General features: G+C 32.9%; 1 protein-coding gene across 1 annotated transcript in view; it reads left to right on the forward strand.

Moving 5' to 3' along the window:
* Positions 1-26,513, forward strand: part of ATRNL1 (attractin like 1) — a gene marked incomplete at both ends in the record, with an annotated part of 679,175 nt that overhangs the window by 216,877 nt on the left and 435,785 nt on the right. Inside the window, 2 exons of the mRNA XM_082673255.1 lie at positions 5,424-5,476; positions 22,922-23,016. Coding sequence (XP_082529381.1) covers positions 5,424-5,476; positions 22,922-23,016 — 148 coding nt within the window. The remainder of the gene's footprint in view (positions 1-5,423; positions 5,477-22,921; positions 23,017-26,513) is intronic.

Raw genomic sequence — 26,513 nt, forward strand, 5'->3', positions numbered from 1 at the left:
TTATTCTTCGGCTTTAAGAATTTTTTCTTTTTGTTTTACCAGTTTTACTATGATTGCTTAGTTATTATTATTATTTATTCATTTATCATGTTGGGCATTTCAGAAAGTTCAGCCAGTACTCTTCAAGTGTTGCTTCTTCTCCATTCTCTCTGTCTTCTGCTTTTGGAGTCCAGTAACACCAGAACTTTTATATCTTCATATTTTTCCACTCTCTCCTGACCTGTTTTTCAGTTTACTCTTGTTTTTCCACTGTGTGTAATTTGCTGTTAATCTCATCCATTCAGTTCCTAATTTTGGTTATTGTATTTTCATTTTCTTGTTTTTATATTTTCCAGTTTTTCAGACTAAATTCTTATTCTTAATCTGTTATAGTTTTTAATTGCCTTTTATAGTTTACAAAATTTAGACAAATTTTTAATCTTGCCTGTAATCTCCTCCAATATAATAGCTATTTTAAAGCCATTGGCTTTTCCTAGATAATATCTAAATTCCCATGGCTCTATTTCCATCATCCTTTGTTTTTCCTGGTTTCTGTTCTTGTTTTCTTACCTATTTCCATGCCCAGTTATTTTTTTATTTTGTACTGATACCATATTTGCAAAATATATTTATAGAAAATATGAGACCATGGGTTAAATCTTAGGGGAATTTGATTCTGCTCTGTGGCTGAGGGCACATAGCATTAATCATTTTCAGGAATAAGGATGGTTCAAAGTAGATCTGCAGTCTCTGGAAGGCCTTTTTATGACCTTAAACCTAAGATTACACTTTGGGACTAAACTCATGAACATTTGGTGGCCCTGGAGTCCAATCCTTTTCCTGTGAAATGCTGTTCCTATTCATAATTGGCGAAAAAGGGATCCCCGAAATGATTCTACGTCCTGGGAGTCCATTCTTCTCTGCATCCTGGCCTGGTAATTTTTCACTCTTTTGCTCTCCAATACTTTTAAGCATTAAAAAAATAAAACCTACTGTTTTTAGTAGTCTTCAACTACCTAGTTACTTCTGTTTATTATTATTGGACTTTGAAATCCATAAACAGCCTTACAATTCTAGAACCTGTATCTCCTCAGGTTCTATTTCAGTATTTACCATACCTTCATGTCTGAATTTTTGTTTATTTAGGATACATTGTCTGAGAAATGTGGTGTCAATATTAATACTATTATAGTGCTTAATATCATAATTTTGTTTATATTATATGGTATTATTTTTATGGGTTTCTTTAGAGGAAGAACAAAGCAAAAGTGTTTTACCTTATGTATAACTTTCATAATTTTTCATAAAAACACAAATTTATTTATCAGATTCTCAGCTGTTTTAAATAATCTGTTATGATATTTCAAAATTATAACAACTAGATGTCCCTCTTTTTAGCTTCTGAGTAGAAAAATTATATCTTGTGATAAAATATGTATATGTATTTAAATATTTAAATCAATAGGAACAAAATGAAATGCTATATTTTAACACTTAGAAATGTGGAATTATTTTATGTTCTATTTTTTAGAAAGTGATACTTATCATGTAATGTGGTCATTCACGTAAATGGTAACCATTATTTAGGTGACATATAATGATAATATTTACCCTTTCAAAGTCCCTAATGAATATTTCAGCCTAAATCTGTTTTATAAAAAAATCTGGCTGTTTGCTTAGTGGGAATAGAGGATGATTATCTCTTTGCTTAGACACAGAAATACTTTGAAGTTATGTTTTTAATTAAGCCATGCAGAAGATTTCTGAGGATTTTAATGTTTGTATCTAATATTTATACAGAAAGATGCTGAATTTTATTTTTTAAATTTTTAAATTTTTTTAAGATACTGAATTTTAAAAACATTACTTAGCTTACATATCAGAATTATTTTTAATGTAATTTATATAGTACAATATTAATTTGTTTAAAGAATTATTATTTATATCTATACTTTTCCCTTCATATTCTCTTTACCTCTTATAATCGGAGTTTGAATTTGATCAAATACTTTTACTCAAATTATTTATGATATGAATTAGATTAGTACATATTCATATCTCAAATAATTGTATTGAAATATAATAAAAACTTTATGTATAACAAAAATATTATTGTGGACAGATCCTAAGGTGACTACTACTGATCTCTGCCTTCTGGTATTCACACATTATTGTATAATCCCCTTTCATTGAGTCTGGGCAGGACATGTGACTTGGTTCTAAACTAGAAAATTTAGCAAAGGTGATGGGGTATCACTTCTATGGTTATGTTTAGTGTTTTGTGTGTGTGTACGGTGTGAGGATTGGGTCTAATCCTGTATTTTTCCAAATGGCCATCCAGTTGTCTCAGTACCATTTAAGATGATGAATGTCTTTACTCCAGTCATTCAGAACACTATGCTTATCTTATACTAGATTTCTAGATTTTTCTGGAATTTCTGGAATTTTGTTTCTGGAATTTCTCTTCTGTACCATTTATCTTTCTATTTATGTACTGATGCCATACTGTTTTAATTTTATAGATGTTGAGTATATTTTAATGTCTTTTCAGTCTAGCTCCCCTCAAAGCTCTTCCTTTTCATAGCTGTTTCCAGCTATTCTTGTATGTTTATTTCTGTATATGAACATTAAGATCAACTTTTCTAGCTCCTTTAAAGCTCATTAGAATTTTTATTAGATCAAATTAACCATTGTCATTGAAATGAACTGACAACCTGATGATGTTGAGATAGCCTAATGAAAAATGAGGAATATCTTTCAGTTTATTTATATCTACTTTTGTGTTTTTCAGGCTGAATTTTATGCCTAAAATTTCATTATGTTTCCTCTGCAACTATTTATTTCCCCAGTTGTTTGTAAGCACTGGTGATTCTTTAAATAATACCTGAAATTAAAATACCAAAAATGGGTGTTTAAGCTCACTCAACTCATAATTATATATTTTGAAAATACTTTTGATACATTCAAAATTCTTTCAATAATTATTAATATAAAACCTTTTAGACAATGTATGTTTCTAATTTGCTTTCTTGAGTTTGAAAATATAAAAGAGAATGTCGTTTTTATATCGGACACCTTCAAGAACTCTATAAAGCCTCTGAGTTTAATTCTTAACAAGGTGGTGTTAATTCCTTATTTGTGTCAAAATTCTGAGCTTGAGTTATAAAAGCCAGCAGAAGTTACTTCCGAAACAAGAGCATATAATTTCATCCTTCTGAGAAAATGTGTCTTTTGGAGAAAATAAATTTTTTTTTTTTTTTTTTTTGGCGGTACGCGGGCCTCTCACTGTTGTGGCCTCTCGCGTTGCGGAGCACAGGCTCCGGATGCGCAGGCTCAGCGGCCATGGCTCACGGGCCCAGCCGCTCCGTGGCATGTGAGATCTTCCCAGACCGGGGCACGAACCCGTGTCCCCTGCATCGGCAGGCGGACTGTCAACCACTGCGCCACCAGGGAAGCCCTGGAGAAAATAAAATTTTAAGTATTCCTTTTAAAAACTATATTATGTTGAAGGTAAACATGTTACAATAATTTCCAGTCCAATATATGATTATATAATTTGAACAAACTAATTATTAATAACAAAAATGAAAGCTTCATATCTTCCGTATTGGAAAATAGGTTTGTATTGGAGCTCTTAAAGTCAACTCATAGATAAATTAAAAAGTACTTGAAATCCCTTGTCATTTGTCAAAGTTATTCATCTTAGATTGCTATGTGAACTTGAAAGCCATCTATTTTAGGCAGTAAGATATACAGGGAATACCATGCATAACACAGCAGGGAATATTATGTTGAATATTTTCCTGTTCTAAAAATAGTATTGTGATACCCATTTGCAACAAGTCAAGTTCACTTTTTGTGAGAGAAAAAGGAGTTATAACGGTATTGTAAATCAGTCCTTTATGTATATACTTGGTACAAAGTGATAGGATTTAAGTAGGTTAAGTCTAAAGGAAGGGACAATAGTATAGGAATAATATAGATTCTGAAGTGCTTAACCTAGCAGTAATGAGTATGATCATTTTCGAAAGCTAGAAAACTACTATATAACACACATTTAAAAAGTAACTTTTGGAGAAGTCACAGAAAACCTAAGATTACCCCTAAGTTCCTTTTTTCCAGAGAATAAAGTTAGTGGTATAAAGGGCTATATATTTCTACTTTAATCTTGTAGTTACTGTAGAAAAGTATTTACTCTTCAACTCATTTTTTTTTCATGGATGCAAAAAATTATCAAGCACATGACTGAAAATTGCATTCAGAATGTAACTGATTATTTACTTTATTATTCTCAACTGTTCGACCCTTCATTAATTAAAATATATATGTATTAAAATTATTTCTCAGTTCTAAGTAACTCTACTAAAGCTAAAGACATTTTTGGAAGAATTTTCTCACCTTTTAAAATTCTGCATATAATTTAAATATTGAGTCACTTTATACAATTACCCTTGTGTACATTTTATAATAATTAAATTTGGATGGCGTTCCAGGAAGTAGTATTATGCAAAGCCAAGCTATATATCTGTTAGTCACTAATTGTCATTTTAATTGAATTGTAGAAATAAGGATTGAAAGAATATGGGCTTCACAAATTTTCAAAATACTTATGATTTTCTCCCACTGCTATAGTTAACCATAATTTTAAAGAATTTAACTTAGAATTCATGAGTTTGAACGCTCATGTGTTCTTTCATTTTGTTATAATCTGCTTACATGAATTTAGAGTTTGAACTCCTGAATTTAGGGCTGGATGATTTAGAGAAAACTTTCCTCCATTACACAATTGAGGAGGTTTTTTTTTCAGTATGCGGGCCTCTCACTGTTGTGGCCTCTCCCATTGCGGAGCACAGGCTCCGGACGCGCAGGCTCAGGGGTCATGGCTCACGGGCCCGGCCGCTCCGCGGCATGTGGGATCTTCCCGGACCGGGGCACGAACCCGTGTCCCCTGCATCGGCAGGCGGACTCTCAACCACTGCGCCACCAGGGAAGCCCGAGGAGGTCTTTTTAAAATACAGATTCATTGGTTTAGAAACTGGGGAAAAATATATTAATTTCAAAGAATACCATAAGTAAGAAAAAGATGTGATTTATGAATTCCCACAACTTTTCCCCCCCTACCTAAAAATGTCTTTAAATCTTTATCCAGACTTGAAAATCTTCCCCATATTGTTAAGGGAGAATACATATCCCCCAAACTTTTATCCCATCCCCTATATTCCTCTTGTGTATGTTTGTCTTTTCCACTTATTTCTTCTCTCATGCATTCCCATATATAGGCTTTCTACATGAATTCTTTTGAAGATTTGTTTTTAAAACTTCAATTAATAGTAGTTTTTAAGATGTTTTAATGTAGAGTTTAATTACTTTTTTGCTGGAAGGAAAAGCATGAGGCTTTTGAATTTTGTTGCTTAATAGTAAATGAGATTTTTGTATTTCTACAGATGTGACTCTGAAAATCGCTATGTTGGTAATCCACTTAGAGGAACATGTTATTGTAAGTATTTGTATTTTTTATTTTAAATAGTTGGTTTGTTTTATTAGTTTCAGGTGATTTTGCAGGTAATAAAATTCATATTGAATAACTGATGTTGTCATTAATATGTTACCATTTCTATTTTTAAATCTTTTAACTCCATATATATTGCTAAGAACGTCAATGTCTTCTTGCTATATTCTCTAATTATATTTGGTGCATTTTTTTCTACTCTGAAGAGTAAAACAGCAATAGATCTATTCTGAACATGCAACAAAATATAGAACTTGAGTAAACTCAGCTGGATTTTGATGTAATCTTTTTCATTATGATTAAATTTTGAACAGATAGAATTTTGTGATAGATTTTTCCGGGAGGCAATTTTGGTTATTACTAAAAAGCTGTGCTGATTTTGTACTGAAAGATCCTTTTATTGAGTAATGATCATGTGGCAGATGTATGTTTAACTTTCAAGAAACAAACAATTTCCAAAATGCTTGTATTACTTTACATTTCCAGTAGCAATGTATGAGATTTTTAGTTCTTCAAAATCTCTCGGTAAAAAAACATTTTGTAGGTTTCATCATATCTTTTTTACGTAGACAATAATGTGTTCTGCAAGTAATGGAATTTGATTACTTCATTTTCTCACTGGATGCCTTTTTTTTTTTTTTTGGTCTTATTGCATTGGTACCTCTGGTATCATGTAAAAAGATATGATAAGCATGCAATTATTTTTGACTTGTTCCTGATCTCAGAGGGAAAGCACTCAGTCTTTCACCATTAAGTATGTTGTAAACTTTTCATATATGCCTTTATTAAGTTGAGGAAATTCCCTTCTATTCCTACTCTGTTGAGTATTTTTATCAAGAATGGATGATTTTTATGTCATACATTTTTTCTGCCTCAATTGAGATGTCCATAAGGTGTTTCTATTTTACTTTGTTAGTATAGTAATTTTAGTTTCAAAAATTAATGGATGGTATCACATTATATGGATATATCACTGTTTTTTCGTCCATTTACCAGTTGATGGACATTGGGATTATTTCTAGGCTTTGGCTATTAGAAAAATGCTGACATTTAGATAGTCTATATACTTTCATTTTTGGGGGGTAGATTCCTAGGAGTGGAATTGGGAGGTTAGATGATATGCTTATGGTCAAGAAACTGTCAAATGATTTTATAGCATGGATATACCGTTTTACATTCCCACTAGCAATTTATATGTTTCAGTTTTTCTGCATTCTCATCAACACTTTATATTGTCTATCTTTTTGATTATAGCCATTCTAGAGTATTAGTAGTATCTTGTGGTTTAAATTTGCATTTCTATTATGACTAATAACTCTGAGTTCAATTTCATGTGTCCATGTCTTGAACATGTTTTGTTAGATATGTAAAATACTAATTTCCTAATACTTTTGTTGCTATTTCAAATAGTATCTTTTAAAACTACATTTTCTATTTGTTTGATATGGTAAAATGAACTTCATTTTAGTGTACTGATCTGACATTCATAAAGGTCAGTGAACTCTGTTATTAATTCTAATAGTTTATAAATGTTTGATTTTAAAATAGTTATATTACATGCAAATAACTTTTATTCCTCACTTTTCCAATTTTTTATCCCATTATTGGGACCGTTGGGATCTCTCTTTCAGTGCTGAGTCAAAGTGATGGTAGTAGACATTACCATCAAGTTGAGAATTTGCTATAATTTATAGAATATTCCCTGTATCAAGTTAAGAAAATTCCTGTCTATACTAGTGTGCTGCAAGATTTCATCATGCGTGACTTTTTCCTCTACCTTGTTATATATGAAGCTGAATTAATAGATTTTCATTAATTAGACATCTTTTCATTCTGGGGTAAACCAAACATAGTTATGATATATTATTTTTGGGGATACTGCTAAATATTATTTGTTTATATTTTATTTAGGATTATTTTCAGTATAAATGAATGCAGACTATATTTTTACATTATTTTTTTCTGATGAATTGACCTTTGAGTTGTTGTTTTTCTTTTCTAACTTCATATTGTGTAACTATGGTAATAACTTTTAAAGTTGAATTTGACAAGATGGCTGTTTTATTTTTTTATTTTTTTAACGTCTTTATTGGAGTATGATTGCTTTACAATGGTGTGTTAGTTTCTGCTTTATAATAAAGTGAATCAACTATACATATACATATATCCCCATATCTCTTCCCTCTTGTGTCTCCCTCCCTCCCACCCTCCCTATCCCACCCCTCTAGGTGGTCACAAAGCACCAAGCTGATCTCCCTGTGCTATGTGGCTGCTTCCCACTAGCTATCTATTTTACATTTGGTAGTGTATATATTTTAAAACAAGAATAGTTAAAAAATATCAAGTGAACTTCAAAGGTTAGCTAAATTCAACTGAGATCTCTGGGTCTCGTGCTTCTTTATTGGTAGTTTTTTTTTGTTGTTGTTCATCTTTTTTTCCCCCCATGTTATAGCATTGGCTTTGGGTTTATTCATCCTTTCCACTGATTTTGTTTTCTAGTTCATCAGTTTTAGGTTTTGTCTTTAGTAATGTCCTTCTCTTTTATAGTTTATAATTGTTGTTTTGCCTACATTTGATATGTTTTCTTATTAATATTATTTTCTACATAGTTTATGGTTCAATTTTTATATTCTTTTTGTATTTTATGAAAGAATTTTCTTAATTTCAATTAAGTAAATCTTATTAAAACCATCTTTTAATTATGTTTTCTAATTTTCTTGAGAATGCGGCATAAAAAGATTCCAAAACCTACTAAGGTATTTTTTAGCCTATGGGACATTTGACAGTGTTTGGAGGCATTTTTATGTATCACAAGTAGGAGTGGTTTGTGGGTCCTATGGACTTCCAGTGGGTAGAGGGTGTTATATATTTTACAATGCACATGAGAGCTCCTTAGAACAAAGAATTATCGGACCCAAAATTTCAACATTGTGGGGGCTGAGAAATCCTGATTTAGAGGTTTAATCAGATACAGATATGATTTTGGAGGAAACACTATTTCACAGGTGGGTTTGTGTTCTTCATGTAGCAGAAGTAAGTAATGCCTGCAAGTCTCTCTTTTTATGTTCTTAGCAGAGACTGATGCGCAATGTTAGATTGTAGTTGATTAAGAGTTGTAAGCTGGTATTCTAACTACTTTATTTCTTGATTGAAAAAATTCTGTAAAATCAAATTTCCTCATGCGAGGTATTTGCTTTCTCATTGGTACAGTCATATAGGAAAGGCATGATAAATGCTTTAATTTGTTTTTATTAATTACTGGTTTTCAAAATAAAGAACTGTTTGCTTAATATCTTTCCAAGGTGACAACTAGATTTGTTGTTTTTGTGTTGTAAATTTATGGACACAAACATATTTAATATGTTTCAATCCACTTGCAATTATTTTCTTTACTGATGTTTATATTATCTATTTTCTATGTCTTTTAATTGATCCTTGTTGTCTATATTTTCCACATTCATTTTGTTTTACTTCTCTCAAACATCCTGGATTTTATGGAGACATATTTTTGTCTGATTTCTTAAAATTAGATATTCTTAATTGATTCTTCTTGAATCTTTAGTGTTTCTTGTGTCCCAAAGGAGTAACTAGTTACAATTATGGACACAAGTAAATTACATTCCATTTTTTTAGGAATAATAAATATACTAATATTTAAGCCTTTTATATTTGAGACTAAGCTGATTTTTCTTTAGATCAGTGCTATCCAAAATAAATATAATGTAAGCCACATGTGGAATTAAAATTTTTCTACTAGCTACACCACAAAAATTAAACAGGTGAAATCATTTTGAGTAATATATTCTATTTAATTCAGCATACCTAAAATGTTATTTTAATATGTCACAGTATAAAAAATCATCAATGACCTATTTTTTTTTTTTAGTTTTTCTTCTAGGTGTTTGAAATACAGTTTGTATGCTATACTAATGGCAGTCCCAATTCAAATCAGTCACATTTAAGTTACTCAGTAGGCACATGTGAATAGTGGCTACCATATTGGACAGCTCATCTATTATATAGGACTCTCACCCTTTTTTAAAAATGTTAAAAGGATAGTCATGAAGCACTAGATGGCAGTCTTGTCATTTGTTATGAGACCTTTAAAGTTTAATAACATTTAAAAGAAATGGTGTTAAAAAAAAAAGAAAAGGTCAGTAGTTCTTGTAATAGTGTTAATGGAAACGATTCTGATTTTAAAGATTGGAGTGAAATTTAAAATGCAGGTCCACACTGTAACTTGAAGCAATTGAGTGCAATGTGGTGTTAATTTAATTGAATGTAATACTTCAGCAGTTATATCCTATAGACAGTCATAGTAGTTTTTTAAACTTCAATTTAAAACCCCAAACCAAATGTATTAGATAGTTATCATGCATCACATGGAATAAAAAGAGTTTCTAGCAATGATATCAAATTTGATTGACCTTTGTAAACATTGAAGTACTCCTCTTGGCAAATATGAAAAGTAGTAACCACAAAGTAGTATAGTTTCTTTTTTTCTTAAATGCTTTTTAAAAAATTGTAACAACAATTATAATGAAGAAAACCTTAAACACAAGATGAAAGACTCGACTATGAAAATGTTATATAGAGGGTATATTTCAATGAGTAGAATCAGAGTACGGAAAGTCACTTACTGAAATCATCTACTTTTTGCTCCTACTATGTGTAATGTCCACACTATCCATTGTATTTCAGTATATTTCCAAGTAATCTAACATATTTGGGTTTTTTCTCCTTTTACTCTGAACAATTACTATTTTACTTGATTTTCTCCTATTGCTGTGTAGAGTTCAGTGTGCAATTTTGTGATGAAAATAATACACTGCCTCTTTTAAGAGTAAGGAATTTAATTACTACTTTTATATTCAGTGTTCACCTCTACCACTCATCACATCTTACCTTAGATTATATTACTAAAAATCAAAATACTTATCTATTCATCTCACTGTAAACCCTTTAATTATTTTTGATTTATTTAATTAATGTTTGTCTTGGACTGAAAGACATTATTTATAAGCATATTATTTATTGAATTTGATTTTTTTCTTTTGTTTGATAAAAGAGAGATAATATTTCTAATAAGTGTTATTATAGCTGTAAATTAAAATAACAAATATCAGTCTCAATTTTATTACTTAAAATGCTATGTCATACAAAACAGTGAAAACAATTGAAACTTGAATTAACCTTATATTTAGTTTAACTATTCTAAAAGGTTCTCCCCTTTTAATATATACTGTACTTTAATGGTTTATGTGACTTTTTAACTAATAAATATAAATAGCAATTTAAATAGGGTCTGGTTGGTCCATCTGCAAATAGAGCAGAAATGACCTTGATCAACACAGAAAATCTAAATTCTTATATTTCACAAATTGAAGACGTGATGGATTGAAGATTATCTGACAAAACATAAATGAATCACATGGTTGACATTTTAATCTTATTCTTTCATTCATGTGTTCTTATTACATTTTATGAAGCTTATATTCTAGTGTTTTAAAATGTTTATTTCAGAATTATTTAATATTTTAGCATATTAAAAAATGAAGGACAATACAGCACAATTATGAAAAAGTTAAAAATAACTGAGAGAGGGACTTCCCTGGTGGTCCAGTGGTTAAGACTCTGTACTTCCACTTCAGGGGGCACAGGTTCAATCCCTGGTCTGGGAACTAAGCCAAAAAAAAAAAAAAAATAGCTGAGAGAAAAAAAATTGCTACTGAATTAACCTAGAAGAGAGATGAAAATTTATTTGACTGTATACTTATAATAAAAGTGTTATATTATTCTGGTTATGTAAATAACATAACACACTGTAAAAATAATTAAATAAAACAAAAAAAAGTTTAATGAGGAAAACAAAAATGTCTGAAAACCTCCCACCAGGGCTCCCAAGTGGAGCTGTGCTGTCTGTGCCCTCTGCAAAGATGCCCAGCTGTGAGGCAGAGTGGCAGCTCATCTCCTGAACATACTTTTCTCGCTTTATCTGTCTTGAGCAAGGGTTGATAGCTCCTTATTTGTATGAAGATGTTGAATGTGCTTTTCTTTTCTTTTTTTTACTTGTGAATTTGTTTTTATTTTTATTGGGCTATAGGGGATGGGTTGGGAAATATCTCTGCAAGTTATGCCGTACTAGGGAAATGTCCATTCTCATTTCCCTGGGGTAGCTTTCCGAGCTTTTTCTTTTTCTTGGAGCTGCTGCTCTTGCTGGCAGCAGCCTCTTCAGGTCCACTGCTGAGTGGCTTCTCCTTGGAAGAGAATTGCCTCTTTTTCTTGGGAAATGCTGAATGCATGTCTTTCTAAATAACTTATGTCCTGAGAACGATTTTACATAAAAGGAGTAATAGCATATATAATATTCCTATTGTGAACAACTTTTTTCCACAGATATATAGCTCATTATTTAGGATCATTTATTAAATAAAACTGGAAAACCACCTGATTTTAAAATAGTGATAATACTAGTTAAACTTTATTGAGCACTTATTGTGCCAGGCTATTTTAAGCTTTTTACATTTATTAGCTTGTTTAATCTCAAATGAGAAAGGTATGGTTATTTTTTTTTCATCTTTATTGGAGTATAATTGCTTTACAATGTTGTGTTAGTTTCTGCTGTACAACAAAGTGAATCGGCTATATGTATACATATATTCCCGTATACCCTCCCTCGTGAGCCTCCCTCCCACCCTCCCTATCCCACCCCTCTAGGTCATCACAAAGCATCGAGTTGATCATCCTCTGCTATGCAGCAGCTTCCCACTAGCCATCCATTTTACATTTGGTAGCGTATATATGTCAGTGCTACTCTCTCACTTCATCCCAGCTTCCCTTCCCCACGCTCTGCATCCTCAAGTCCATTCTCTATGTCTGCGTCTTTATTCCTACCTTGCCACTAGGTTCATCAGTACCGTTTTTTAGATTCCATATATATGCGTTAGCATACGGTATTTGTTTTTCTCTTTCTGACTTACTTCACTCTATGACAGGCTCTAGGTCCATCCATCTCATTTCAGATAACTCAATTTCATTCCTTTTTATAGCTGAGTAATATTCCATTGTATATGTGTGCCACATCTTCTTTATCCATTCATCTGTCAATGGACATTTAGGTTGCTTCCATGTCCTGGCTATTGTCAATAGTGCTGCAGTGAACATTGTGGTACATGACTCTTTTTGAATTATGTTTTTTTTCAGGGTACTTGCCCAGTAGTGGGATTGCTGGGTCATATGGTAGTTCTATTTTTAGTTTTTTAAGGTATGCTTATTATTGCCATTGTTTTAATTTGAGGGAAAAGAGGCAGAGGAAGTTTAATTCATTTGTATAAGATCACATGGCTAGGAAATGTCAAAGCCAGTTTCAATCCAGGCAGCCTGGGTCTATACCCACCTCTGGATCTATACCACTCACTCTCAACTACAGGTAATAAAACTAGAGCAACAAAAATTCGCAGTATATTTAACCTAAGAGTTGTTTTTATATGAATAAGGTAAAAACATCATGTTAAAGGAAATGAAAACAGGGACTAAATAATTAAAAATTTAAACTATTTTCTCAAATGAAGTCTTCATATGAAAATATGCTTACAAAAATTGATATATAAATTTAATGCAGTTCTAATTAGAATTCATTCAGTTCAATTTTTTTTTTTTTTTTTTTTTTTTTTTTTGCGGTACGCGGGCCTCTCACTGCTGTGGCCTCTCCCGCTGCGGAGCACAGGCTCCGGACGCACAGGCTCCAGACGCACAGGCTCAGAGGCCCTGGCTCACAGGCCCAGCTGCTCCGCGGCACGCGGGATCCTCCCGGACCGGGGCACGAACCCATGTCCCCTGCATCGGCAGGCAAACTCTCAACCACTGCGCCACCAGGGAAGCCCTCAGTTCAATTTTTTGAAGAGTATGCATAGAATAAATTATCTTAAAGTTTATTTTATATGCTGCACTTTTAGAATATACAGTAAAATTGTGAAAAGGAAGATTAGTGAGAAACTCCCACCTGATAGATATTCATACATAGGGTAACTCTAACTGTACTGGTTCCTATTCTGGTATAGGAATCAATTAACAAAACGGAGTTCAGGATTAGATTCCTGAACATTTGGGAATTTATATGGCAGTCATTGTATTTTTATAAAAGTTCTTAATGACTTAATCTGCTTGTTCTAAAATATCCCAGACTTTACTTTAGATTGTGGCTTTTGTATTTACTATTTTTCTGCCTCAAATACTCCATCTCTAACTAATAGTCAACTCTTACCTAAAATAGAGTCCCTTAGGTATTACAATAACTTTTTTTTTCCATCCTAATGCACTGAAATGAAATTATCTCACTTGTTTGTTAACTTGAATGTGGGTTTTCTTTACTCATTAGAAAGAAAATCTGTGAACCCAAGACCTCCTGTTGTTGGAACCTATACTTAGAAAAGCCTGTGGCTCCTAGGAAGGCTTTCAGTAAATATATGCTGGAGTACACATGTAAATTATTAACAAATGAATGAATACACATGTATTGTGGCTGTATGGGCAAGTATTTTTATTGATAGGGTGTTTGACCAAAAATGTTTGGAGATCATGTTATAGGTTATCAAGTAAAAGTTGCTTTACATTATTTTTTAATTTATTTACATAAAGTAGTACAGCTTTAAGCACCAGCCATTGATTTAAATACAAATGAGTTTCAATCTTTGTTTTTCTACTTAGCCTGTGGAACATTTGCTACAAATAAAATTTAAGCAGTTTTCCATATGTCATTGCAGAATAATGGAAAGTTTAGCTACTTGGAGATACTATGAAGCAAAGGAAGGTGGCTTCTGAAGAGATCATGGTATATTATGTGAAAACCCGTAAATTAGAATCATTGACATAGAGGCATTGGTGATCATGGTCCATCCTCTTTTATTCATTGATGAAAAAAGTAAGACTCCATGGGTTGAAGTGTATATCCTAGGCCACACAATGAGTCATTCAGAGTGTGGTTAATCACAAAGGTTCTGTGCTTTTTCTGTGATATTATATCTAGCCAGTGTTCCACTTGCAAAATTCCTGCAACAGATTTCGCCTTTGCAATTATTCTAAATGTTTCAAGTTCAATAGAAATTCTTAATTAATAATTGTAAGCATGGATAGTACTGTTCAGCAAGCAAGGAAATACTGTATTTATTGAATATTTATTATGTGAAAAACAATTTAATATTATTTAAAATGCACAAGGATGACATATTTTTTTCTCCTTAATTTTTACTTACTTAAGAATTATAAATGTCATGAAGAACCTAGGGGTAAGACAGGAATAAAGACACAGACCTACTAGAGAACGGACTTGAGGATATGGGGAGGGGGAAGGATGAGCTGTGACAAAGCGAGAGAGCGGCATGGACATATATACACTACCAAACGTAAAATAGATAGCTAGTGGGAAGCAGCCGCATAGCACAGGGAGATCAGCTCGGTGCTTTGTGACCGCCTGGAGGGGTGGGATGGGGGTGGTGGGAGGGAGGGAGACGCAAGAGGAAAGAGATATGGGAACATATGTATATGTATAACTGATTCACTTTGTTATAAAGCAGAAACTAACACACCATTCTAAAGCAATTATACCCCAATAAAGATGTTAAAAAAATAAATAAAGTTCTTAATCATAACAAAAAAGAATTATACTGTTAGTGCTTGGAGAGACTGTCAGTTATTGGAATTGACTCACTTTCGTTTATTCATTCAACATATGTTTATTGACTGACTACTTTGTTGGACTCTGGGGATATTACAGAGAACAAAACATGTTCTGCTCCATTGAAGCTTATAAAGTTGTAGGGAAGATAGATATTGAACTCGTTATATAGTTACCTAGATATGATTGTCGTAAGAACTCTGAATGAGAATTATAGATGCTTTGGGACTATATTACAAGAGATTACAAGAGAGCTTGACCTAATTTGTGGACCCGGGAGTAGAAGTGGGTGAAGCAAGAGAATAATGAAGCTTTGATGTGAAAGATGACTTGGTTAGTGGAGTGGTGATGGTGTGAGTATGGGAAGGAGTAGAATCAGCGGGGGCAGCTTGCACAAAGGTCAGTGGCTGGAAAGAACATGGCATATGGTATACTAATACTTTAACACACACAACTAGGTAAAGGGGGTTAGGGGATGAGGTGTGTGAGATATGCAGGATCAAATCATGTAGCACTTTATAGGACATGTAAGGACTTAAGAAAAATCTTAAGAAAAAAGAAGCCATTGAAGGATGTTAAGAGGAGAGTTAAATGTTAAATTTTAATTTTAAAATAATCAGGCTGCTTGCAGTATGTCAAACAGCTCGGTGAGGGCAATAGAGCATGAAAGGATCATTTTAGTTCATTTTCTGAGGCATTGTTCCTGCAGCTACGTTTTATTTTATTTATCATTTATTTATTTATTTTATGAAAGTCTTTTTGATTAACTGTTATTATCCTTTAACCGTGTTCACAAACCTCCAAGTCTACTAAAAAGAAAATCACTATAACAATTAACTCTTTTTTTAAAATCTTTATTGGAGTATAATTGCTTTACAATGGTGTGTTAGTTCCTGCTTTATAACAAAGTGAGTCAGTTATACATATACATATGTTACCATATCTCTTCCCTCTTGTGTCTCCCTCCCTCCCACCCTCCCTATCCCACCCCTCTAGGTGGTCACAAAGCACAGAGCTGATCTCCCTGTGCTATGCGGCTGCTTCCCACTAGCTATCTATTTTACGTTTGGTAGTGTATATATGTCCATGCCACTCTCTTACTTTGTCACAGCTTACCCTCCCCCTCCCCATATCCTCAAGTCCATTCTCTAGTAGGTCTGTGTGTTTATTCCTGTCTTACCCCTAGGTTCTTCATGACATTTTTTTCCCTTAAATTCCATATATATGTGTTAGTGTACAGTATTTGTCTTTCTCTTTCTTACTTCACTCTGTATGACAGACTCTAGGTCCATCCACCTCATTACAAATAGCTCAATTTTGTTTCTTTTTATGGCTGAGTAATATTCCATTGTATATATGTGCCACATGTTCTTTATCCATTCATCTGTTGATGGACACTTAGGTTGTTTCCACCTCCTGGCTATTGTAAATGGAGCCTGCAGCTACATTTTAAATATGACTGTGATACATTTACACTGTGAGTATACCTGAACTTATATTAGCATAAGTTTTATCATTTAATAAACAATTGTCTAAGTTGGCAAATGCATGTACTTATACATATGCCATTGTTTAAAACATATTTGAATTCTTGATGTTGTTGTCAAAGTCTGTATGCATCCTTTTCACACCCCTCAGGATGGCTGAATACATGATCATGAACTCATATATTTATGAACAAATATAAAACTATATAAATACACATATGAGAATCTGTTTGACTTTTGAAATCTTTTAGAATTAATTCAGAGCCAATATAGTGAATAATGAAAGTGAAATAATATTTATTGAATGCCTTTATTTTGTGAGACAGTCAAGCCAAATACATACTAACACAATTATGTTTAACCCACAGAGCAATCCTATGAGGTAGGCAATTTTATCCTCATTGTACCATTGAATCTCACTGAGGTTAATTAACCTACATATGATAACCCAGTTGGTAAATGGGAGATGACAGTTGAGATCTCCTTAAATACTGTGCATAATGCTAAATTAAAAGTAAAATACAATATTCACTGGTAAAAAAGCAAATCATTAGGCCTTAATTCCTTCCTCAAAATATTCAAATTAAGAATTTCTGAAATTTGTATGAACAGTGCATTGATACAGCATACACAAGTCAAGGTTGATTTCACTCACTTGTGATCCTGGCGTGTTTGCCTTCTTAGACCTCAGATATATCGATAGTTCCAATATGTTTGATGGTTTTTATCACTGGTTACTATTTTCTTAAAAATGCATTATTTTATATAGCTTTCGTTAAAAGAGTAAAACAAATATTCACCATTTGCTCTTCATCACCCCCATATGTAATGTACTCAGAAACTTTCTTCATAGTTCAAGTTCTCTTTCAAAAAGTCTTTCCTATGTATAAATTTTTAGTCATCACTTCGCAATTAATCATTAGTTTGTTGTAATATCTGACCTTTTCAAACATTTTGTGCGTGTTAAAATCTTTTCTCTTGATGTTTTATTTGCTTAAACTCCTTTTTTTTTTTTTGTGGTATGCAGGCCTCTCACTGTTGTGGCCTGTCCTGTTGCGGAGCACAGGCTCCGGACGCTCAGGCTCAGTGGCCATGGCTCACGGGCCTAGCCGCTCCGCGGCATGTGGGATCTTCCCAGACTGGGGCACGAACCCGTGTCCCCTGCATCGGCAGGCAGACTCTCAACCACTGCGCCACCAGGGAAGCCCTAAACTCCTTTTAACATGCTGTCTGTGTCTTATTCATGAGCTTGATTTTGTATATAATTTGTCATTAATTCTTTGTGGTGAATAGCAGCCACTTTTTTTTTTTTTTTGCTCCAGGACTGCTAGTCCAGTATTGACTGAACTACCTAAAAAAGTCTGCTGTTGCATATTGGAACTTCACCCTTGGTTTGCTCTAGCCAGAGAAGACTAGGCAGAGAGACTAATTATTTTACATGTTTTTATTTGTCTATACCTAAGAAATAAGTGAATTAGGAATTAGATATGCCATTTCTGGAAAGATATACAACCATATAAATCTGATTTCTTAACATGTAAGTGTAAGTCATGTAAAAACACATTAAAGATCAAGGATCAAAAGAAAAAAGTTCTCTGAACACTTCTTTTAACAAATTTCCCCTGTTTTGGCCCCAGTTATGGAAGTAATGTGTGTTTCATTCTAGAAAAGAAATAGACAAAAAGACAAATTAAAAATCACTGAAATTCTTCTATCCAGAGAAAATTATTGGTAACATTGTATCTGATACTTTCCCAGTCTTTTGTCTATGTAATGACACTGTGGTAGACTGAATAATGGCCTCCCCCTCCAAAGAAGTCCACATCCTAATTCCTGAAACTTGTGAATATATTACCATAAATGGTAAAAGGGGATTTGCAGATATGATTCAATTAAAGATTTTGAGATGAGATTTTCCTGGATTATTCTGGTGGACCCAGTATAATTACATGCATTCTTCTGAAAAGGTACAGAGGGAGATTTGACTACAGTAGTGGGAACTGTGATGATGGAAGGAAGAGGTTGGAAAGAGAGGAAGGAAGGGGTCATGAGCTAAAGAATGAGAGGTCTTCAGAAGCTGGAAGAGGCAGGAAGTGGATTCTTTTTGAATATCCTCCAGAAGGAACCACCCCTAACACTGGTTTTACCCTGTAAGACTCATTTGGGTTTCAGACTTACAGCACTATAAGAGAATAAATTCATGTTCCTTTAAGCCACTAAGTTTCTGGTAATTTGTAACAGCAGCAATAAGAAGCTAATATACACTTTTAGTGTATTTATTTCTTTTCCAAACATGGCATGACAAAGGAAATATTTCTCAGAATTATTTTTCTTTAATTTGTCCTTAATATCTTTAGGTATGTCATCTGTTCTCTTGTAACTACCAGCATATCATACCTTTAAATTAATTTTATTCATTGTTTTTTTTCCATATTGGCAGTTTTAAAATCAAATAAAAATTATCTTATTTTTGACATGAAATCTATCCTCAACAAATTTTTATTCACCTTGCATAATTGAGACTTTATGTCTGTTGATTATCAACTCCTGTTTTTCCCCTCCTCTCAGCCCATGGCAACCATCTTGCTACTTTCTAATTTTATGGGCTTGACTATTTTAGATACCTCATATAAGTAGAATTATGCAGTATTTGTCCTTCTGTGACTGTTTTATTTCACTGAGCTCCAGCAATATCATTCTGGGTGTTTATCCAAAAGAGTTGAAATCAGGATCTTGAAGAGATAATAGCATTACAGTGTTCATTGCCACACTGTTTAATAGAGTCAAGATGTAGAAATAGCTTAAATGTTCATTGACGGTTGAATGGAAATCCTGTAATGTATGAGATGAATGAAACTTGAGGACATATAGGCAGCTTTTTTAAAAGCTCTTTTAAAATTTTCCATGTGAAATAATTTCAGATTTACAAAAAATGTGCACATTTTTTTATGACTTTGACCCTTGGAAAGTATTGCACAGTTACTTTATAGAATATCCCTCAGTTTGGTTTTGTCTGATGTTTTTTCATGATGAAATTCAGGTTATGCATTTTTAGTAAGGATACCACAGAAGTGATGTGTGTTTTTTCTCAGTGCATCCTGTCGGGAAGCATATGATATCATTTTGTTCCATTATTGGTGGTGTTGTCTTTGGTCACTTGTTAATGCACAATGTCTACCAGGTTTTCCACTCTAAAGTTACTGTTTTTATTGTATTTAGTGAGTGTATTATGGGGAAATTCTTTGAAATTGTGTAAATGTCCTATTTCTCACCATACTATCACCCACTATTTTTACCATACATTGATGTTCTTGCCAAATGGTGATTTTCTATTCTGTTATTTCTTCTGTTTCCTCTACATTTATTAACTATAAGGAAGAGCTGTCTCTTCTCCTTCATTTATTTGTTTATTCACTTATTTGTGTTTATCAGTACGGACCCATGGAGATACACACGCACACGTATTGTGGCTTATGATAAATTGCTATTGTTATTTATTTTACAGCTGAAATTGCTCTAGATTTGGCCATCGGGAACTCCCTCAAATTGTCTCCTCTGTTGTTTTGGCAAGACTCTGTTATTCTCTGAGTACTTCCTTATTTTCTGACACTATAAGAAATTTCAGACTCATATTGTACTTTCCAGCCCTAGCCCTGTAATCAACCATTTTTCCAAGAAGCCATGGTTCCTTATATTGGAGAATGGTGTTTAGAAAGAAGAACCTGGGAGCTAAGTATGCTCATTGGTTCTGGGGCATTAACCTTTCTTTCCTTTAAAAAATGTTTTTATTTTTTAAATTAAACCACCAAGTATATTATTACTCTCTTTTTGAAACTCTACTATCTTGCTTTAACAGAAACTTGTATCCTGAAACGTGACTCTTCTCTAGGGGAAGTGTTGACTGTTTTTTCTTTCCCAGTATCGACCCCTTAGAATCTAGACATAGAAATAGTATCAACCTTTCTTCCTTTGAGTTTGACAAATAACCGCTTTTCTTTACTCACTGCAAAATTTCATCTCCTTTGAAGCAATATTTTACCTCTCCTTGTTGCTGCCTTGCACTGAAATCCTGTGCGGCCCATTTAACCTTCTATCCGTTTAATACTTTTTCACCTGCCTGTTATCTCTCTTGACATCATTCTTGATTTCAATTTCTGCGTGTACATTAATTATGCATTAATTACGTTGTGTTCAAGTTCCAAGAAGGCTTATAGGACTCGAATACTCTGTACTCTCAGGATAGCTTTATTATAAGCAGAGGATATACATTGAAAGTGGTCTGGAGATCTTAGATGTTAGGGCTGACTATATAGTTATAGCAGTTAAGGTGGTGTGGGTTTTTTGTGTTAAAATAGCTCCCAAATAAGAACTGTAGGTATTTATATTTTTATATTATATCTGGCCACATACTGAAATTTTTTATTATTTTAGTAGCTTTTTAGTTGTGTTATATTTCTTTGTCAACAATCTGATTTTAGACATAAGAAAGTTAACTTTGTTTTCTTCTTTTATTCTAACTTGAAATCTGTCATCTGTTCACTGACAGACCTTTTTGCTATGCTATTTCCATATCTGTATTTGTCTCTTAGTTGTAGTATTTGTATAAATAATTTTTTTTCAGGATGAGTATGTAGATCTTATATTTTAGGGCATTTGCTTATGTGGAGTTATTATGTTGTTTTTCTATGTAGACAGGATGGTTGAGTATGTATATTTCATAAAATATTGCTTCAGTTTCTTGTCTTTTGACATGTTGTTACTCAAGATCACCTAGCATCTTGCCTAATCTTGCTTTCTAAATAACTAATTTGTTTGTATGAATATATGTGTGTGTGTGTGTGTGCGCGCACGCGCATGTGTGCACATGCCCATATGGATATGCCTGGATGTCTATTTTTTTAATAACAACTTTATTGAGATATAATTCATATACCTAAAGTCTCACTTTTTTAAAGTGTACATTCAGTGATTTTTTTAGTATATTCACAAGGTTGTGCAGACATCACCACTATCTAATTTATAGCATTTTCCTCACTCCTAAGAGAAACCCAGTACAAATTATCAGTCACTCCTCATTCTCCTTTCCCCTAGCCTTGGGCAACCTTTTTCCTCTCTTTATAGATTTGTCTACTCTGAAATATCGTATAAATAATATCATGGAATATGTAGATTTTGTGATGGCTTCTTTTATTTATCATAATGTTTTCAAGGTTCATCCATGTTATAGCAGGTATCAGTACTTCATTCTTCTTTATGGCCAAATAATATCTTTTTATCTTTTATGCAGGGCATTTCCTTTTAACATTTAGGTTTGAATCTTCAACAGATTTTTTATCATATATTTAACATATATGTGCTCCTTTCAATTTGTTATGATTGTCTGCTTTTAACAACACTTTCCCTGCATATGTTGAAAATTTGTATGTCTAATATTCCTCTTCAGTGATTTTCATCTCTGTTCTATTCTGGGAGGCTTTTTCAGATTTGACCTACATGAACTGGTTCAGAATTATGTTTTAATTCCTTTATTTTCTGATCCTTTATTTTCTGATCCATAAAAGGTGGCAGTTTAACATTATGAGTGATACTTCACTCACAACACGTGAAGCTATTCATGACCTATAACATTTAAATGTTTCACCTTGGTTTCAGTATTATTATACATGGACAAAATTTAAAAATGTTTACCACTGAATTCTTTTTACCAATTGTTAATAAGAGTCACTTTTGTAGAATGATACTTATCACAGAGTCATTTAAAAACTGCTGAAAGTAAAAATTACTACAATAATAGGTCCAAGTAAATGCATTATGACATGTGATGAAATATTATTTAGCTATTAAAATTCATGTTTTCAAAGAATTTTGATTTTATGAAACTAAGATACCAAAATGTCTCCCCGTCTTTCTATCTACAGAATTATAACTGGAATAAAATGCACCAAAGTGATAGCTGTATTTTTCTCTGATTGTAAGATTGTGGATGACTTTATTTTATTCTCTTGTGTAGTTTCCAGAATGGCTACAGTGTTTGTAGAACCTTTATAATAGCAAGAGAAGTAATAAATAGAATTTTGAAGCGTTAGGACTACTTTCATATCTATATTTTGCTTTTTGTTGCTTGATAACAAAGATTTATAGTTTGCCAGTCTTGAATAGGCCACTAAGAATTAATGATAATAATTTTCAAATCTGATATGCAATATATTTTCACCTAACTTTTGTCAATTTTTAAAAGTACATATCAGGATTGTATTTTTTTTTTCCCTACAGACAGCCTTTTGATTGATTATCAGTTTACATTCAGCTTATTACAGGAAGATGATCGCCATCATACTGCCATAAACTTCATAGCAAACCCAGAACAGGTGAGAAGATAATTTAACTTTTAAAATATCAACGGATACAGCTTTTCATCATCTTTCATTGTAATTGTACCTCTTCTCAGAATTATCACACTGTAGGACTTTTGTAGAAAGACTAATCCTGTTAATTTTTTCTTTTTGTAAGACCTAGTTATCTTTGTGATTCACAGAATTTGTGAGCTTGATATTTCAGATTTTGTAAATAGTCCTACAATTTATGCATTATTTCTATTATTTTTCAGGCTTACAGCAGTGTTTATGCTTTTAATTACGTTCTGAAACTGGGAGTAGTCTTTTTGAAAATATAACCCAAAGCTTCAAAACACAGGCTATCTTATATATATTTTCTTCTTTTAAAAATATACTGTTACATAGTAGTAAGTTTTCATTATATTTTTTCTAAATCAACTGTTTTATCTGAGTTATATGAATGCTAGGTTTAAAAAAAAATATTTTTATTGAGATGTAATTGACATTGCATTGTGTAAGTTTCAACTGTATAATATGCTGATTTAATATGTGCATATATTACAATATGATTACAAACATAGCATGAGCTAACACCTCTGTCACGTCACATAATTGTAATTTTGGGGGGGCAATAATTAAAATCTAGTCTCTTAGCAACTTTGAAGTTTATGATACAGTATTTGTTGTCTGTAATCACTATATTGTGCATTAGATCTCTAGGATTTACCTACTCTTTGCAAGTTTGTACCCTTTAACAACTTCTTCTGGGGGAGAAGTTCTCAGGGTTGTGCACCTTCTCCCAATCTCTCTGAGTCATGTTGGCTCTAGTGAGCCACCCACATTTTGTTTGTTTTCTCTTAGCTGATGTCAGATGTCCACACATGCTTGTTCTCTCAGTGCTCTCTGTCATAGTGGAGACAGAAATAGGTCCTTTGGGCAGTACAATTAAAGGACAATCATGTTGGATATATCCTACACTCTCTCTTTCCCCTGAGGGAGCAGTCATTGGCCAAGTTGATCTTTCTGATGTTGAGCTGTGCTGGCTTGGGGGAGGTGCTGACCTTGGTAAAGTGAAATTGTTCTTTTTACCCATTATAATGTGGCTATTCTCAGTTTTGTATTCATTTTTTTGTCCTGCAACTTCTTAACTGGATTTTGGTCCTGTCAAAAAGGTGTTTTGGTCCCTCTATCATTGTTAAATTGTTTTCTTTTTGTCAGGGATGAGTGCTGGGGCTTCCTATTCCACCATCTTGCTGATGTCACTCTTTCTCAAATGCTGTATTCTTAGTATACATTAATCCAGCTTACTAAATCTATATCATATATTTTAATAGTTTTTCAAATAGGTGAAACCTCAAAATGTATCCTGGCATTCGCTAGCTTCTTTCCTCTAAAATATTTTACTGAACTTGCCAAAAAATAGTATAATTTAAATTTTCATTTTCTAGTAAAGTAAGAGCCCTCTTTCCCCAAAATAGGGAAATACTCCTTATTCCTTAGATTTTAAGGGATGCCTACATTCTTGGGACTACATGTAAAGTTTTGACTTTTAAATAAGACTTTTTGAGGATGTCTTCTTACAAGTATAATACTCTCTTCACTGATGGTGTGTATTTTTATAAAGACATATTAATGTCAGAAACTACATTTTCTGTATAATAAGAATGTTTTAATAAGTGCACTGTAAACACTGTGGACTTCTTTTTTATTGTGGTAAAACATACGTAAAGTAAAATTTATAATTTTAACCATTTTAAGTATACAATTTGGTGGCATTTAAGTACATTTGCAGTGTTATGCAACCATTACCACAATCCATCATCAACATTTTTGATCAGTCCAAATAGAATTTCTGTATCCATTAAGCAATAACTCCCTATTCCTCCCCTACCCCCAGCCTCTGGTAACCTTTATTCTACTTTCTCTGTCATTCTCTATCAGTTTCTGTGTTCCAGGTACCTCATATGTGTAATCATACAACATTTGTACTTCCGTGTTCGGCTTATTTCACTTAGCCTAATGTTTCAGTGTTTCCAATGTTCATCCATGTTGCAGCATGAATCAGAATTTAGTCTTTACCTTTGGCTTCTTGAATGTTTAATGGTACTTGTAGAGTTCATTGAGGATATAAGACATTTAATATAAGTGGGATATCTGACTCACAATGTGGGTGTGAGTAATCCTTCTCTCCAATATGATCATAGTGTCATACACATAGGCTCAGATTAGCCATAATTCTAGTTTGCTTCTCTCTTGGCTATCCTCTCCTCCTTCAATTTCCAGAAAAACTTGAATTCTTACAAATGTCACAGCTTTCAGTTTTACTTTCTGCTGTGTTGTTCAGTTGAAGCCAAGAGCCCAGACACATGTTTTTGGAAACTGAAGGACACTAAACTATCATGAGAAGTGCCACCAAAGATGCTTGTAACATCATTATAACTAATTTATAATTATATTTATACAATTTATAATTAAAGAGGAATTCAACTTGGAACAATTTCTGAAATTAAAATGGATTGTTGGTCTGGGTTTCCTACTTATCCTACAAAAAAATAAAAAAATAGGTACCTACATTATTTATGCATTTATTATATTTTGAAAACAGATATAATTCTAACCCACTGTACATCATCTCCAGCCAGTGCTTTCATGTGAACAATTTCTGGAGTAGTTTCTTGTATAATATCTTGCTGAATTTATCCACATCTAACAATAATGTTCTAAATGACTAATTTTTCATTTACTGTGGTAGTCACAGTATTACCTCTTCCAGTCCAGTATATTTCCTTGACCTCAAATGTATTTTAATACATTTAATCAAATGTATTTTATAGGGCTTTAGTTATGGTACCACATATTTCAGTAATGCTTAAACTTGAAAGGATGAACTAAAAATTCAAGAAGAGTTCTACAGTTTCCTATATCAGTTGCAAATTTTGTGTGACCTTTCTAGCAATAATACCAGTTATTCTCACATTTCCCCGACCCAAAATAAGGCACACACAATCATGAAGATGTGACTTCAAGATAAAAATAATGATTTAAGTTTTCTTAGGGGTACATTGTTTCTACCATGTTTTGTTTTTGTAGAAAAGCAACTATTTTTGAACCACTCCATTAATAATAAAAAAATTAACCCCTTCTCAGAGATCAGCAATCATGCCTTCTTGATTCTGGTAAGGAAGTTCCCTGGTAAGGAAGAAGATGAAGAATCTTATTTAATGTTCACAAGGAAGTCTTTAGGAAAGTCATGAAATCCCCATTTCAGAGATAAGGAAACTGATTTTCGGGAAGGAGAGGTAACCTTCCCTATATCAATCAGCACGTACATTAAAGAGCTAAGATTTGAACCCAAGGTCGCCTGACTCAATGATGCCTAGTCTTTATAAACTCATTTTGTTGCCTCATGAACCTGACTTAATTAATACGAAGCCACAATTGCTAAAATATTGAATTGTAGCAGCCTCTGGCTTACATAGAGATGGCCAGATCATAGTAGGGAAGATAAATGGGAACTTTAAATATACCTT

This window comes from Grampus griseus (genome assembly GCF_964374135.1).
Source record: "Grampus griseus genome assembly, chromosome: 16".
NCBI lineage: Eukaryota > Metazoa > Chordata > Mammalia > Artiodactyla > Delphinidae > Grampus > Grampus griseus.